General features: G+C 42.8%; 1 protein-coding gene across 1 annotated transcript; it reads right to left on the bottom strand.

Moving 5' to 3' along the window:
- Positions 1-1,275: 1,275 nt before the first annotated feature.
- On the bottom strand, positions 1,276-15,760 carry IL20RB (interleukin 20 receptor subunit beta). The gene is made up of 7 exons (XM_075514670.1): positions 15,675-15,760; positions 9,900-10,037; positions 8,991-9,181; positions 5,946-6,070; positions 2,570-2,720; positions 2,106-2,251; positions 1,276-1,498 (listed from the first exon to the last, which is right to left on the bottom strand). The coding sequence occupies exons 1-7, from the start codon at positions 15,758-15,760 to the stop codon at positions 1,373-1,375; spliced, it is 963 nt and encodes a 320-aa protein (XP_075370785.1). The 3' UTR covers positions 1,276-1,372.
- Positions 15,761-15,841: the final 81 nt, after the last annotated feature.

Here is a 15,841-nt window from a genome sequence, read left to right as displayed (position 1 = left end):
CTGATGGCCTGATGCAAGATTGCAAGAATGAAATTTAAAAACGCACATTCTTTAATAAAGAAACGTCTTGCGTTTCATTAGATTCACTGATAGCTTTAAAAAAAGCTATCCTTTTCCCTTCCTTCCTAGCTTATTCCTTCCTTAAGAGGACACGATATCTGGAAGATAATGATGTCATCAGGCCTGGAATAGCCACTAACATGGTAATGTTGTGATGCTTGATCCATACATCCTGATATTCCTCTGCTAGCCAAGATAAGCACTCCAGTTGCCACTCGCCCTGGCCCTCCTGACCACAGAAGCAGGTTTGCCTTGTGTGGCATCATCAATGTCCTGCTTCAGGTGTGGTGTTGAACCACAGGGATGCCCAGCAGGCACCCTGGACAAGCCTGACCACATGATTTGCGCATCTTTTTGTCCCTTTTCCCATTTCTTTTCCCATTTCTGGAGCCTACCTTTCTCTATTCTTTCCTTACCTTTCTCCACTCCAATCCCCTCTCATTTAAACAATTTACCCCTAATTACCTTTTTCCTAAAGGTCCTAGTTTTCCTTCTAACCAGCTTTTGTATTTTTGACACCCTGCCTAAGTGATCTTGGACCTATATAGTATTAGCGATGCTGCTGGTCTTGCAAAGCTCTGCTCCCCCAAAGGTTCTCAATGCTCCGTCCAACCATCTTCGTAGTCTGGCTGTTTCTCACATCACTCCGCCCTAAGCACTGGTGAAACCCAGCCATCCCTCATGGCGCTGTCTGTAAGTTTTGTTGGCACCATACATGGTTGTGTCACATACAGCAAATTATTATGTTGCGTCCAGTCACTGTCAACATCCTTTTCAATGAGTGTAACCACAGGTCAGGGCCTGCAGGCCTGAAAGCAATTTTTTTCCTGCTCATTCCAGCTGGTTTAGCCACATAAGAAGCTCTTACTGGCTGCTTAATTTCTTTTAAAAATACTGAGGCAAAAATACTGAGGCTGAAATGGTTTGGAACTAAGGGACTGCGCTCTACATTTATTGCTCTGCTGAAATCCCGGTGGCTGAAGCATGGGCTCTGCCTTGGGACCATCAATGTGGCTGACAGAGGTAAAGGGAACATGAGTTAACTCATGTCTGGATATGGGTATGGATATGAAGGGAAAGTATAGAACTGGCAGTTGTCACCTGTGACCTTTACTTGCTTTTTATGTAGATGGATGAAGATGCTACAAAGAGGACCAGAGCAGGTCACGTGCTCATCACACACAACACCTTTGGTTTGCAGCAGCTTTTAGAAAACAATGTTACTTGTTGGCACTCTGAGGAAAGTGGCTGGGGCACAATCTTCCAGCTCTGCTTAGATCTGTTTCCACAGGCTGTTTTTCTCTGGGATGCTCTAAAGTGTTTCTTGAATCCACAGTTGGAGAACTTCTTCTGAGGGCATCACACGCACCATCAGGTCACATTGCTCAGCTGCTTCACTGCCACACAGTATCAGCTGGGTGGGCGCCTCTGATACTTTCTGTAAAACAAATGCAGTCACTCAAACACCCTCAGGCTGATGAGCTATTCTGGCTGCCTTCTACTTTTCCCCACAAACTGTTCTTCCCATCACAACTTCCTGCCACAACTGCCCAGAGACCCAGTGCTCAGGAACCCACAGCCACAAAAGCTGCTGCCTGCATTCTCACTTGAACTGGACAGCACATTTAAGCTACTGACTTAAACATACTGCTCCTGAGTGAGCGAGAAAAGAGGCTGCTTTTGATTATTGGTTTCTCCTCACCAAGGAGTTGAGAAGCTCAGTTCTGGTACCAGGGGACATGGACCAGTGTTGCCAATGACACAGCTGTTTTGTTCAGGGAGCAGCTGGTCAGGCAGGGTCAGTCCATGCCTCCCAAGCTGCTTCCCCACAGGCACCAGGAGCATCTTCCCTCTTCAGGGCTCTAGGCCGAAGGCAGTGACAGCCGTGCAGCCAACTCATGTGGGCTGCTTGACCCCTGCAGCTCAGCTCATCACACTGGAGTGAGCAAGGCTTCCTATGCATGTGTCTGCTTTTTCTGCCTGCCCCATGCTCCTGTGAATACCCAGCACCCTAAAAACCAATAAAACACAGTAAAAAAAGTTACCAGTGTTTCTGGCAGGACAGCAACAGGGCAGCAGGAATATTGAAAGATTTTACTTGTTTTCCAGGTAAGGAAAGGCAGGGTCAAAGCAGCCACAGCAAAGCCAGCAGAGGAGATGAGGGCGGTAACCAGCCACACGGATCTGCCACCTAGAAACACAGAAGCAGCAAAACTTCTCAGAGACTGTGAGGACAAACCACTCAATGCAGTCAGCCTGCACCCTCTGCAGCTGCTCTTCCCACCCACCCTGGTGAGATCCTTTGTTGGCACACTCTAGGGAAGGATACAAGTGCCAGTGTAGGCAGCTGCACTCCTGAGTCTTCCTTTTTTTACCTCCCCCAAGGAACAAACAGGCAGCACATTCACAAACAAGACAGGAGATATTGGGTGGAAACAAAAAAGAGCTGTGAGCTATCTTTCTTGGGCATGACTACATGAGGGGAGTAGGAAGGAAGGCTGGCTGTTACCTTGTGCCCTCACACACTGCGTCTGGCTGAAGCTGCTGCTTCTGTTGATTGCCTCGACGTATGTCTGAGCTTTTACACAATAGTCAGATCCTGCCTCCATGGTGTCCAGGTGAACCACAGAGTTGACCTCTTTCACCACCTTCTGTTGCATCTGCCACAGGCCCAGGAGAGAGAGCATCAGAACATAAGGCAAGGACCTAATTGAGAACAGGAGTCTTAACATGATGCTAGCCCAGACTTTACAAGGAGAAAAGGAAGGAAAATAATAGGAGCAGGAGGTGTCAGAGAGGATTGTGTGAATAAGAGAGGGAGAAAGGCAGCAGACAAGGAAGCACAGGGGAGTGCAGAATGAGACCACACATGTCTGGAAGTGTAGGAGGGGATGGAAAGAAAGAGATGTGAGTCAAAGAGGCATAATGGTGATGCTGGGCCACAACACTAGACCATGACCTACTCCCCTGGTGTAAGGGCTTGATGACTGAGTAAGGTCTCGACTGATCTGAGTTTTTGCTGGGATGCCAAAATCATGCCTGTGCTAGCATGATATGATAGGAGTGCCAGAATCATGCTGTGATAGGGGTGTGAGACCTGGGCCATGACTCTGGAGCACAGAGAGGGGACGCACTGGGCTAGTGAGGAGCAAGTGAATTTGGTGTGTGCAACTGTAACACACTTCAGCAACCCTTAAACAGCATATGAACACCAGTACATTATTTTCTTGCAATAAATAGGACTCCATTAACTGCTAGCAAAATGAAGTTGCTATTCCCAGTCTCACCAGTCATGAGAGGACAGGTAACAATTAGCTAGTTGCTCCTAATTCTTGCTGTGTTGCAGATGCAAAGCCTGCGCTCACAGCAGGCCTGATCAGCATCCAGCATCACACACGTACAGACACCTCCAAGAAGCCAGTAGGGCTCTCCTGGCAGGGCAAGTCCTTCTCTCCATCAAAATATCCTTCTCCACAGAAACGTGATCTTGAGGGCCATTAGTTTGAAAAGATTTCAAGGACAAAATCAGGTCAATGACTGCCTGGGGTGTGTAACCTCTTGCAAAAACCTCAAATCAGACATGTCAAATGTGACAATTATTAAAAAAAAAATTTAAAAAGTCCCAGCAGAGAACTGGACATGTACTGACCAGCAAACCTGATGCTTGTGACAGTCCAGTTGGTAGAAACCATTCTGAAGTTTGGAATTAATGTTTAGGTGATTAATATCATATACTGAAGAAGAGTTAACATTTCATTTGTAAAAGGAAACCAGACACAAACCTATATTATTCTTTCTAAGGTGTCAGAAAGGTCATGGACAAGGTTGATCTCGTTTACTTGGATTTCAAAAAGGTAGTCAAGAAGATCTATTTCAAAAGCCTATTAAACTAACAGCCACGAGATACAAAGGCATCGGAGCTCTGAGTGCACTAATGAGGCTGCAATGGCCCTGACCAGCCCTGCCTCCCCCCCCCCCCCCCCCAACTTCCCCCTCTTGTCCATGGCCCAGGAGCCCCATTGAAGCTCAGCCCAGGACCCTCAGTTCCTGTCTGAGCTATGCTGGAGGTGTGCGTGCCTCCAGACCTGTCTCCAGGATGGACCTTGGACCTACGTTGTATGTAGCTTGTCTCCTAGATGGACCCTTGGTTAAGTACATTGCAGCCTTGTCCTCCAGCCCTGTCTCTGGTCCTGTCTCCCTTTTGCTCCTGGCTGGGGTCCCTGTATGGAACCTGGGCCTGGTTCATTGCTTGCCTTGTCTGGGACTGCCGATGGACCCTGTTACCAGTACCTGGTTCTGCCCACTGTGGTCAGACCTTGTGGGTCTGGGCCTCATTGGGGAGGGCACTGCTTGCACTGGGATCACCCTTGGCTCCTGGCTCCTGGCTCATAGAGAGCAGCCCTGCTCCTGCTGCTTCTTGATAGAAGACAGACTTTTGTATGGTTAAATTGCTAATCCTTTCTCGGAGTGGAAGGAGGTCATGGTGGAGACCCATGCAGATCTGTGCTCACCACTGTATTACTGCAGATGGTCTGGAAGAAAAATGAAAACTGGTATATGCTAATAATACCAAAAAACCACTTCAGAATAGTAAAGATGACAGCCAACTGTGCAGAACTGCAGGAGGACCTTGTAATAAAATGACAAATGAAATTCAACACAGATAAATGTGAAATGATGCTCATGAGAATTTTTCCTCTTCATTTTTACACAGTCAGTGACTTGACCTTAAGTCGAGCATCCCCATCAGAAACAGGAACTTGGGGTTCAGGTTGCATGGAATAGTCAGCTCTGTGTTAGTCACACATGTTAACAATTGCTGGGAAAAGAAAAGAATGTGAAGACATGTTTTGTTCTATGGTGCTAACCAATAGTGCTCCTGCACCTTCAACTATGAAGGTCTACTCCCTGCCCACCTTGGTAAAGACAAAAAGAGCTGGAAGGGCTTCCATAGGGAACAGCTAAGTAGGCTGGGAGTCCTTGGCCTGGAAAGAGACACACAATATAAAACTATTAGAGTGGTGGGGAAAGTGAATAGGAAATAACTGTTCTCTCTCTCCTAAACCAAGATTTAGACTGCACAACAGTTAAGCTGCAGAACTCCTGACTACAGGAAGTTGTACAGGCTAAAGTTTACATGGCTTGAACAAAAATTCATCACGGGCTATTAATGACACCAGTTCTGGCTCAGGAATTCCCTGCACCTGTGTCTCTGAAATCTCAGAAAATAATCTAAGTGTAATTACACACGGGCCCTCTCCTTATTACCTTCCTCGGTCATCTCCATTGCCCACAGGCAGAGAGAAGATACTGGCTTTGATGGTCCCATGCTCTGACTTTATATGGCTGCTTTCACGCTTTTATGTTCTTAGGTGCTATGGAAGCATGAAGTTCCCAGAAGAAAAAAATAAAAGTGATGTCTAGTGAAAACAGAAGGACCTGAATGGAACACAAATTGTCACTGCTTCAGTATTACCCAGGTGTAAGCAATGCCCTCAGCTAAGCAAGTTACAGCTCACTGTCACAGGCAAGCTGCTTTACAAAAAACTGAGAGAACTTTGTCAGCACCTCAGTGTGACACCTTAATCTCAGTCTGAGTAAAGCAGATGATGTTCAAAGAAGAAGGTCAGCATAAACACCTTCATTTCCTGACTTCTGGTTTCTTTCAATAGTTGAGGTCCCTGAGGGGATTCCCCTGATTCCTCTTCCCGGAGAAGGAAATGTGGAAAGAACAGACAAACTTCTCCATGGTTGACTCCAGGCAGGTCCTCCAGCCTCACAGCAGGAGCTTGGACTGGCAAACAGGCCCTGGGCAATGTCTGTATGCTTTCACTCTAAGTATGTGCACTCTCTGTTATTGCCCAAAACCCAAGGGTAAAACTCACCCTACTCTCCTGGCCCTTCTTCCAATAGAGAACACAGAACTGAAAGGCAGGCCCCATGTCTTCCAGCTCCACTAGTAAATGATACCCATCTGTTATGACCTTCATCAGAGGTGGGGTCAGGGAAGCTGCCAACACAGAGAGAGCACCATTATCACACCAGAGGCAACCCTTAAAAATTGTCTTCCCTTTCCCAGCTAGGAGAGGAAGTGAAGCTGCCATCATGAGCACAGTAACATCAATCTGGAATAACAGCTGGTTGATTCAGTGGGGCAGAAACTTCTCTCTGCCCTACCTCCCAGTATATCTAGATATTGTAGCAGACTTGGAGCAGGAGGAGGACCATAACTGGCATTGCAAACAGGAGTTTGGCAATAGCTGAGTTGCACAGAACTTGAAAGGTTTTGAATTATGTCCAGTGGAGGAAGTGTCTGGCCTGAGAGTCCTGTGTGATCAACAGCAGCAGAACCAGCTGGGCGACCAGAAGTTGAGACACCAGATCAGGCCAGTTCTTCTGCTCCTGGGCATTAGCTTAGCACTAACATACAGAACAGGAGCTGTGAAACCACTGCTTCTTCATGGGAATTTTGGCAGTTATTCAAAGGTGAAGGAAAAAGCCTCAGAATGATCCTCAGTATGAGCCTCAGTATAACTCTGGCAGTTCACATGAATCCTGATTTTCTTTTAGTATCTACATGGTCTTGGCTAGACTTGGGCGGATGACCTGCTGTGACTTAAGTTTTTGTAAATGTATGCAAGTAAATCTGTAGGTGATTTGCTTCATGCTTACTTTGATATTCAAAGCTTGGTTCAGTCTGAGAAATATTAGTGAAACAAACAGAATCAACCAAGCATGGATGAAACTACATGCTGTACATTTGAGAATTGGGAACCAAGGCAGCACAGAGACCATATTTGCGCTACTTATCTATGCCATTCTTTACCACCCTGTTGTAGCTGAAACTGGTTTCAACCTCCTTGCTTTCAAGAAAGGAAGGAGAGCAATGTATAGGAACATAGGGAAGAGATGTTCTTAATAGAATTTTCTCTTACATCCAGTGAATTGCCATGAATACTGAGCAATATGAAAACATAAAATCCATGATGAGTGTTCATGAGTTCATGATGAGTATGCCACAAATGGGAAGTCTGGAAAACTACTTTATAATTCTAAATTAAAAGCTGAGAATCTGCTTAACATGATGTCTCAAAATAAAAAAAAAGCGATAACATCATTTGGAGGTTAAAAATAAATCTTGGGCTAATGTATTAACAAATGGACATTGCAAGATGCAACTACTAACCAAACAGGAGCATTTATATTTATCTCTGTGCTGGCACACTGGATACCAACTAACTATCTGAATTTTGATAAATGAAGAAGTAAGACTGACTAAATTGTTAGTTTTAGGAAGATCTTTTAAAAGTGTTTTCCATGTGTTATCATACTTTGTGTGTATCTACACCAAGAGCTTTGACACTGGAGCTTTTATAGTCTAGAAGTACTGTGGGCTGTGCTGGTGCCCTGACTGTCTACGAACCACATACAGAACCTGTGGGCTGTGCTTTGAACTCCTTAGTTCCTCTCAGACTCAGTGACAGGTTTCCTAAGAGGTGCAAAAGCAGAGACAAGGGAAAGCGAGAAGTAAAAATGCGTAAGTACAAGAACTTACAGTGACTTTTCTTCCTCCTCCTTTAAACGTTTGTCCATATATGCATATTCACACTGCAGCCTGTTGCAAGCTGTATCCTCTGAACTTTCACAGCTTAGCCTGGCTAAGGATTGTATTGAGGTCTCTAAGACACAGGACCAAGCTGTCAAATACTTCACTGTGCCATGAGAAAGTTGCTGCTTTTCTTCATGAAGAGGGTCAAGCTAAGGAATATCCTTCCTGTATCTCTGCCTAGCAGTGTGGTCTGTGGCTCAACTCTGTACCACCATAGCTGCTGGAAAAGGGAAGGATTTTTCATGTCTCAACTCTGTGCCACCATAGCTCCTGCAAAAGGGAATGATTTTTCATCTAAAGCACTATCTAGAAAACACTTCCACACCAAGAGACATACTCACACACTTAGGTGGCACTTCTGATGGTGCTACTTTGACTAAGTGCTCTGTATGAGTGAGGACTGCTCACTCATGAAGTAGTAGCTAACTTCCAATGATGGATGAAGGTTTAAGATAGGGTCAACTCTGGCCTTGGACACGCAATTCCTTCCCTGGGTAGAACTGATGACTGCTGCCCATCCCAGACTGAGAGTTGCACTCTAATAGTGACCTCAACAGAGGTTTTTCACCACAGTTTTTATTGCTGAAAGCAGTTGACTACATGGCAGAGAACCAGAGGTAATGATTCCAGAGGAACACTGGAAATAGTATGCTAATTTTAGGCTGCAACTTGATCCTTGGGTTGAGCTGGACCTCAAGCTTTGCAGGAGTTGGAATGGTATGGAGAAAATACCCTGCATTGCTAGGACTGCAGCAATGCTACGGTTTCCATTTTTCTTTCCTCTTCTGAGGTTACTTTGTCTATCTGACAACATGGGAGGAAGAAATTGTGCCTGGAAGGGATCAGGACTTCCAGGACAGCATGAGGCAGATAGAGGGTGACATGGCTGTTTTCTAGAGTAAGCGCTTCCATAGGATCAGGTTCTGGACCCTCAGAAGTGACTAGATGACACGGATTAGATGGAGCACTGACAGCAACCCTGATTGATCAGAACTCTTTGAAATCAGGGGCAAGAGTGGCCAAATTGCCAAAAGAAATGCCTGGAGTCTTCTTACCTATCTTTGAAGTCCTTGAAATTCAAGCCCTGGTAAATTTGGCCCTGCCTCAGGAGGAACTCATGTCCAAGAACACAGCATGGCTGTCTAAGAGTGAAACATCCCAACCCAGCATGAGAGGAGCTGAGAAGTACGATGTACTCTGTGTGCTTACGGGCTTTGTGTGACATGCACAGTACACAAACATGCATGTGAGCAATCCCTCAGCACTGAAGTCCAAGAAATTAACACGACCAATGAAGCTTAAGCCAAATAGCAGGACTCACTTGTGATGCGATTGAAGAAACCTTTCAGGGTGCCCCACTCTGATCTTCTAGCACCAACGTCTGCCCTTACACGCAGGTTATAGGCCACAGTGGCTGAGATATCCTCTGTGATGTTACACACTGTGGCTGTGATGAGTGAACATTCACAGATGGGAATCCAGCTCTCATTGGCGTACTCTCGTTCATACTCCCTGTGGAGAGGAAAAGAAAACAGACAGGCAACAGTCTGATAGGAGGTATATCTGTGACATGGGCTAAGGCTGCTTTCTAGTTCTTTCCAGGTAAAACCAGTACTGGGATACATTGGGGCTGGAATACCAGGAGTGTATGAAAACAGTATGGGTGTGTTTTAGATCTTATGTAGAGAAAATCTCCCTGAGCCAGCTTGTTCATGAGCCAAATGCAGCATGATATTGTAGGAGGTGGGGATAGCCAACGCAGTGTTGATGCATCAGATCCTGCCCACTCACTTGACTTAATCATCCCTGGTAAACCAGAATTCCAAAGCCATACTGTGATACAAGTCATAGCTCAAGATGTATCAGAAACCTACTGTAATGTGTGTTAAATGTTTAAAAGCTTAACTCCTAATAAATCTCAAATGTTTTCTCTTTCCTCTTCTAAATAAACTTGCTAAACTTCCTAACTTTTTAATTCTTTGGAGAGTAACAGTTTTCATATATGGGCTTAATGCACACCTTGGATTACACATGTATCTATTAACCTGTAAACGGTCTCAGAATTGGAGCAAAAAGACTTTTTCCCCCTACTTGTGATCAACAGTGCTGGAGTATCAAACTTCTCTTATGCCTGTGAGCTGAATAGTGCTCAAGACATCCAAACAGTGCAGGATTTTAAGTCTAAGTAAACAGTGTTCAAAGAGCAAAGAAGAAAAAAACCAGAAGTTACCCCTGAAACTCAACAGAGTATCTCACAGTTTCTCCCTGGACGATCACAGGACTCCAAGTTAAGAAGTGTTTCATGTTGGTAGAAAGAATAGAGATATTCTGAGGTGCTGGCAACAAAGCATCTTCACCTAAAATTCCCAGCAAAAGAAAAAAAACAAAGAAAAAAGGTATATAAATGTACTAGAAAAAAGCTTAGAAGAATAATGCAAAACTGTGTTTTGCATCAGAAATAGACTCTTCATTTCACTACTCTCACTTCAGTGTTTGGAAATGTTTTACAGAGAAGAAATGACAACCAAAGAGCAAATGACAGAGCAGTTAGGCTGGCACTGCTTACAGAAAGGCAAAGCATGCCTTTTCATTCTTTCAGAGTTTTTCATTGTATCAGTAAAACAGTGAGAAAAGGTCAAGCTTTTATAAAGCCATCCAATTCGGTTTAATGAAGTCAAGTAACAGATACTCTATTGCACTCTATAGACTGTTCTAATGGATGTCATGGTTAGAAATGTGCTATTTTTTTCCTGCCTTGACTGGACTGGATGCTGTAGAAGATCCTAGCTCTGGCACAGCTTTTTTCATGTTGCAGGATTCTAATAATGTAAGCGCTTGTAGGCTGTAATCAAAGTACCTCTTAACAGAATAAACTTATTCAATGAACTATAAATGAAATTATTACATTACTCTGAGATCGTCAAAGCATAAGTATGGGATGGTACCTACAGCTTAGTTAATTTTATCCTATGGCATCTTAATGTAAAATCCTTAGCAGTTTTCAGACCAGAGCACAGAAGGCAGGATTCCCCATGGGCACATCCTGCACTACGCTATGGGAACAGACTTATCTCTATTCTGCTACTTTCCAGTCCCAAGAAAATTACGTTCTCTCTGCTCAGCAGGGAATGGTTCCCAAGGAACAACTGGAAGAGAGGAATGGATGGAGTGGTTTCAACCAACCCAGTGTAGCAGTGGCCATTTCAACACTCTCCCAGAAACAAGGTACCTGTTCTATCACAATATATCTATGTTACCTAAAGACTATTTCCTCATTATTTTTTTTTTAATTACATCTATGTCACTTAACAAGGTCTATATTCCATTAGTCTTTAACTGTCATTAAAAGAAGGTGACTTCTTTTAAGCTGTGTTTACAAAGTTAACCAGTTAATGTCAGTTGTTCTACCCAGGATCAAAACCAGGTTGACAAGTCCATGAGCAATGTTTTAATGATAATTATTCTTTTAAAGCATTGGAACAAGATTGGCCTTCTTTCTGCCCTTAGAATATTCCCTGTATTAATATCTTTATAAAATCACTAATGACGTGGAGAACCTTGATGCCAACCCTTTTATGATTCTTTGGCATAAGTTACATGGATCTGTTGACACAATGCTCGGCCGTTCTTTAAGCTAAAAGTCAGATATCTATGGGATGAGAAGCTTTCTTCCTTGCCATTTAGATAGCGGGAGAGTCACTGCCTGCCCTATCAGCAGTTCTATCGCTTCTGTCCAGTTGGAGGTCCATACTACTGTCAAGGCACTTTTTGTCTTTAAAAAAAAAAAGTCCGTATTGACCTTCACTGTGCAGCTCAACCACCCATTTGGTCTCTTGTATTCTCCATGCTTCTCAATGTTTAGATTGTTTGCTACTACTTTTCCTTGTACTCTTGGTTCCCATGTTAATTTTGGGAGTTGGCATACCTAAGTGCATGAATTACGTAACACACTTCAGTTACATGATCAGACACTAGTTTTTCCACATGACTCATGCACACAATGATGTTCCAGGTCTGAACAGGGGTGAACTGCACTGGAGTCTTCCTAATCTTTTAAGACCTTGACTTTAGGATTTTTTGGATATATATTTTTTTGTATTCAACAGTACTGAACGAACCCTATCTTATTAAACTGTCTAGAAACCAATTTTAAAAGAAGAAGATAGTTCTGAATTGGACTATATATCTTTTAATGGCCCAAAGATTGTTTAGTGTCTGGTTGAGATCAATCTTCATTTCCTGGCTATGCTTAGCTTAGTACACTGTTTTCCTGGTTTGCTGGCAAAACCAGTGACTCCTCTATTGGTGCAGTGAGACCTGTCACCTCACTTCAGCTGAACCACAAAAGTTTGTATACAGGCACTAAGGTTTCTTTCTTCCCTTCATTAGGAAAAACCCTGGGCCTAATGACAATGTATGTGTCTCTATAAAAATGGAGATTAGTGATTTAAGTTTCTTTTGATATTAATAGATTCAGGATGGGCACAAATTCTGCTACTCGTAAGAACTCTTCTCCAAGAAAAATAAGATATATAAAAACCTAATACTCATGTGTGTTATCTAAAGAGCATATTTGCTGATTTTTACAGGGCCACATACCTTGTGTGGCAAAGCCATAGCGCACAGCAGCTATTCATTCAGTGCTATGGAGTGTTTGCACTTTAGTGTCAGGAAATTAAGTCTCCAGCACTGCAGATAAGATGATGGTGGTGGGGTATAGTGTTATGGACACATAGTTCACATGAATGGTGCACTAGTTTGGACATCTGCCCTGAGATGAAGGGAACTGCACCCCTAAAGAAAGATATTCTTTACCTTTCATAGTCAAAGAATATAGAAACAGATATCTGTGTGGGCATAAGTATACATATATATGTGTCTGTAGCTGTTACATGTAAAAATGATAAGATTTTGTGCTTGCAAGGTTAAATAATTAAATAATAAATACACTAAAGTGAAACTTATGATTCAGCTTTAGTATGTCTCACTTGATTGTATGTACAGAGATGTTTGTAACTGCATAACCGTGCCCTACTACAAACACAGTGGACAGCCCTCAGGACTGAATCAAAAAGGCGTAAAGCTAAAACTTGAGATTTTTTCATCCAGTGCACAAATTAAATGGGGTCCCTGAGCAATAAAAGCAATGATGCACTTCCCTGCTTTCTGCCTGGGACCCAGAGCCATGCTGAAAGCTGTAGTTTGGAAGAGAGGTTCATGCTCTTCCAAAATACTGTTGATCTAGACCTAACGTATCCTGTGTCATATCCAAACAAATTATATTCATGGTTTCTCCAATCCATCTGTTGCCACAGCCCACAAAAACATTTGTAAGCAAATACATGTTTAACACTGGGAGAAGAGACAATTCTAGGTTATATAAACAGGGAAAGCACCAAGTATAAACAGTGAAGTATGTTGTTTCAGTACTAAAATACTCCATTAACTCTGGTCTATGCATTTTGAAGGGAAAAGAAACAACAATCATATAAAGTGCAGGAGACAACTTGACAGAGAGAGCAGGCAGGACCCACAAGGCTGTTAGCCCGGGGCTGCAAACCACTTCCATTTGATTTTGGATTCACAAGCAGTATGTAAATAGCCTCACAGGAAAAGCCAAAGTACAGTCTTTCAAGCCAGGGTACTGACTCTTACCCTGACATCTCCAGTCATGCCAAAGAAAAGACATGTCCAGATTTTCTCTGTAAATAGCATTTTTGCCTCCTACCCTATCAGCAGTATATTCCATTTCATTTGTTACACAAAGAATGGATTTCCATTTAGAATGGTGATGACTTCTCTTGTTTAACGTTTTTCTCCTCTTTGTGTTAAACTTAAAGAATCTACGATTATAAAAAAGAAACATTTTCATGATCAAGTCCAGTACATTTGTCTGTCTTACTTTTCAGTTTAAAATGCCTTAAATAAACCCTGATAAAATTCCATTACTCTGGGATAGATTTTGATACTCATTTTTCTCTGTGAATAAAGAACACAATAATATTTCATCACTACTACTTCATCATTACTTGCTGTCACTTCATCACTACTATCACCACTACTTACTGCTAAATGTAAGTGAACACTGCAAAAATATTAATAAAATTACCTCTTTATTCATAATAGCTTCTCCTTTCAGAGGCTCAACAAACACAAGAAGAAACAGTAACTCCAGAATCAGTGATGCATAGTGTTCAGAAGTGCTTTCCCTCATCTGTGCTTTTTCTGGCATGCCCCTTAAAATTTTATATACAGGACTGAGAAATCTTTCCTTACTGCTGTGCTAATAAGCATTGTACCCAAGCATTGTACCCAATCCCAAGCATTGTACCATTTAATCTCCTTTTTCTAACCTGGAGGACAACAATGTCACCAGCTTCTTGTATCTTTGAGCATGGACTGCCTCTCTGCATTTGAGGAAATTTCAGTGAAGGGGAAAGAGACAAGGGAATTCTGAACTCAAAATATAGGTGACGAGAAAATAGAGTAATGTCTGTAATACCCCAAAAAGCTAAAGGAATTTCTTTGTAAGCTAAATGGTGAGAATGAAAGCCATAGGTCTTTAACTCCTAGAAACATAGCATTTTAGACAACAATAATAAATTATGCTGAACAATCTCTTTGGCTATAACTCTAACCTGAAGGCTCTGGGAACATCCCCTCCCTCATTTGCTGATAGCACAACCTGACTGCAAAAGGCAAGACCCTAGTACATACCCCCTTGCCTGTTTTTCTCCCCAGCACCCGGGATACAAAGCCTGGACTCCTGTGCTAGATGGGAACAACACTGTCTTCTAACCTGGTGTCTGCTCTGCGCAACCACAGGGGCAGATTTAGATGTAAACATTCAATCAAAACATGTTCTTTGCTCAAAAGAGAGACTAGGACACAAATTTTCATATTTCAAGTCAAGGCCAAGAGAATAGGGGACACAGTGCAAGCTATCCCACTTTTCTCTCCTACTGTCTGTCACAGTGTAGAAGACAAAAGTGGATGAGTATGCGGCTGAGCAAGGCTGGCAGTCACTACACACACGCAACATTGCTCCTGTGCGGAAACATCACACAACTAGCCAGGCCTTAAACAAAAATACAGTAAAAATAAAACCAAATTTCTTTAAAGAGTAGTTGCCCAGCTTTGCCATCTTTTAAAAAACATTTGTCATAATCTTCCCTATTCCACAGAATAAACTTTCAGAGCGTATGCAACTGGCGCTGAGTCAGTGCTTTCCATACCTAGCAACTAAAAACTATAAATCATGATCCAAAGTGTTTTGCTGGCCAAGGAAGCTATAAAATTATTTTTTTTCTGAGGCAAAGAACAAAATGGAGCAAGACACAACCTGAATTCAGGAGCTAAGATGGCACATTTAGAAAGACAGAACTGAGCAAAATCCGAGCACACTGGCAAGCCATGTTTGCTTGCTAGAGGACTGACCATCACAAAACCACTGAAGTGTAGTCAGGAGATCTGAGGCCAAACTCCTTCTAGGAGATGTGTTTGGAGCCTAGCATTTACTTGGAGAAGCAGATTACAAATTGCACAACCTCCTCTCACAGTAAAGGAGACCCTCAGTGAACATTTTTGAGCTATTAATTAACACTTTATACCCTTCCTCTCAGACCCTGCATCCACTTCACAGGCAGGGCATCCCCTGTGCTCAAAGAAATCAGCATTAGAAGAGGACTGAAAGTTCAGCTTCTCACAGAACAGCAAAAGAGCAGAGACAAATACAGCATTAGTAAGTTAATTTCCTTCAAACTGAAATTCCCCTTTAGATTTCAGAATTGACTTGCAGAACATAGAATTTATGGATTGTCTTTCTCATTGGCTTATTCTAGAACTAATTGTAGACAAGAATTAAAATTCAAGATCACCTGACCTCATACTATTTGGCTTAAGTTTTGTAGAGGCATGTTTAACAAAAGGACAAAAAACTTTTTCTTTCTCACAATCCCTTTGTCTTCTGACTTAAGTCAACTGAAGATATTTTAGCCATTTACCTGTGAGATTTGGTGCAATCAGAACGCAGAGGAAGAAGCAGATGAGCTTTAGTGACATTTTGCTCACACTTGTCACCTTTTCCCACATTCATGCCCCGTTTTGCAGCTCAGAAATTTCACTTTGTAGACAGGGAGCCTTGTCTGAGCCAGCCATGATGTGAGCGAAGTG

The sequence above is a fragment of the Mycteria americana genome, chromosome 12 (assembly GCF_035582795.1).
Source record: "Mycteria americana isolate JAX WOST 10 ecotype Jacksonville Zoo and Gardens chromosome 12, USCA_MyAme_1.0, whole genome shotgun sequence".
Taxonomy (NCBI): Eukaryota; Metazoa; Chordata; class Aves; order Ciconiiformes; family Ciconiidae; genus Mycteria; species Mycteria americana.
Note: the sequence above shows the minus strand (reverse complement) of the source record. Positions and strands in the feature narration are given on the sequence as shown.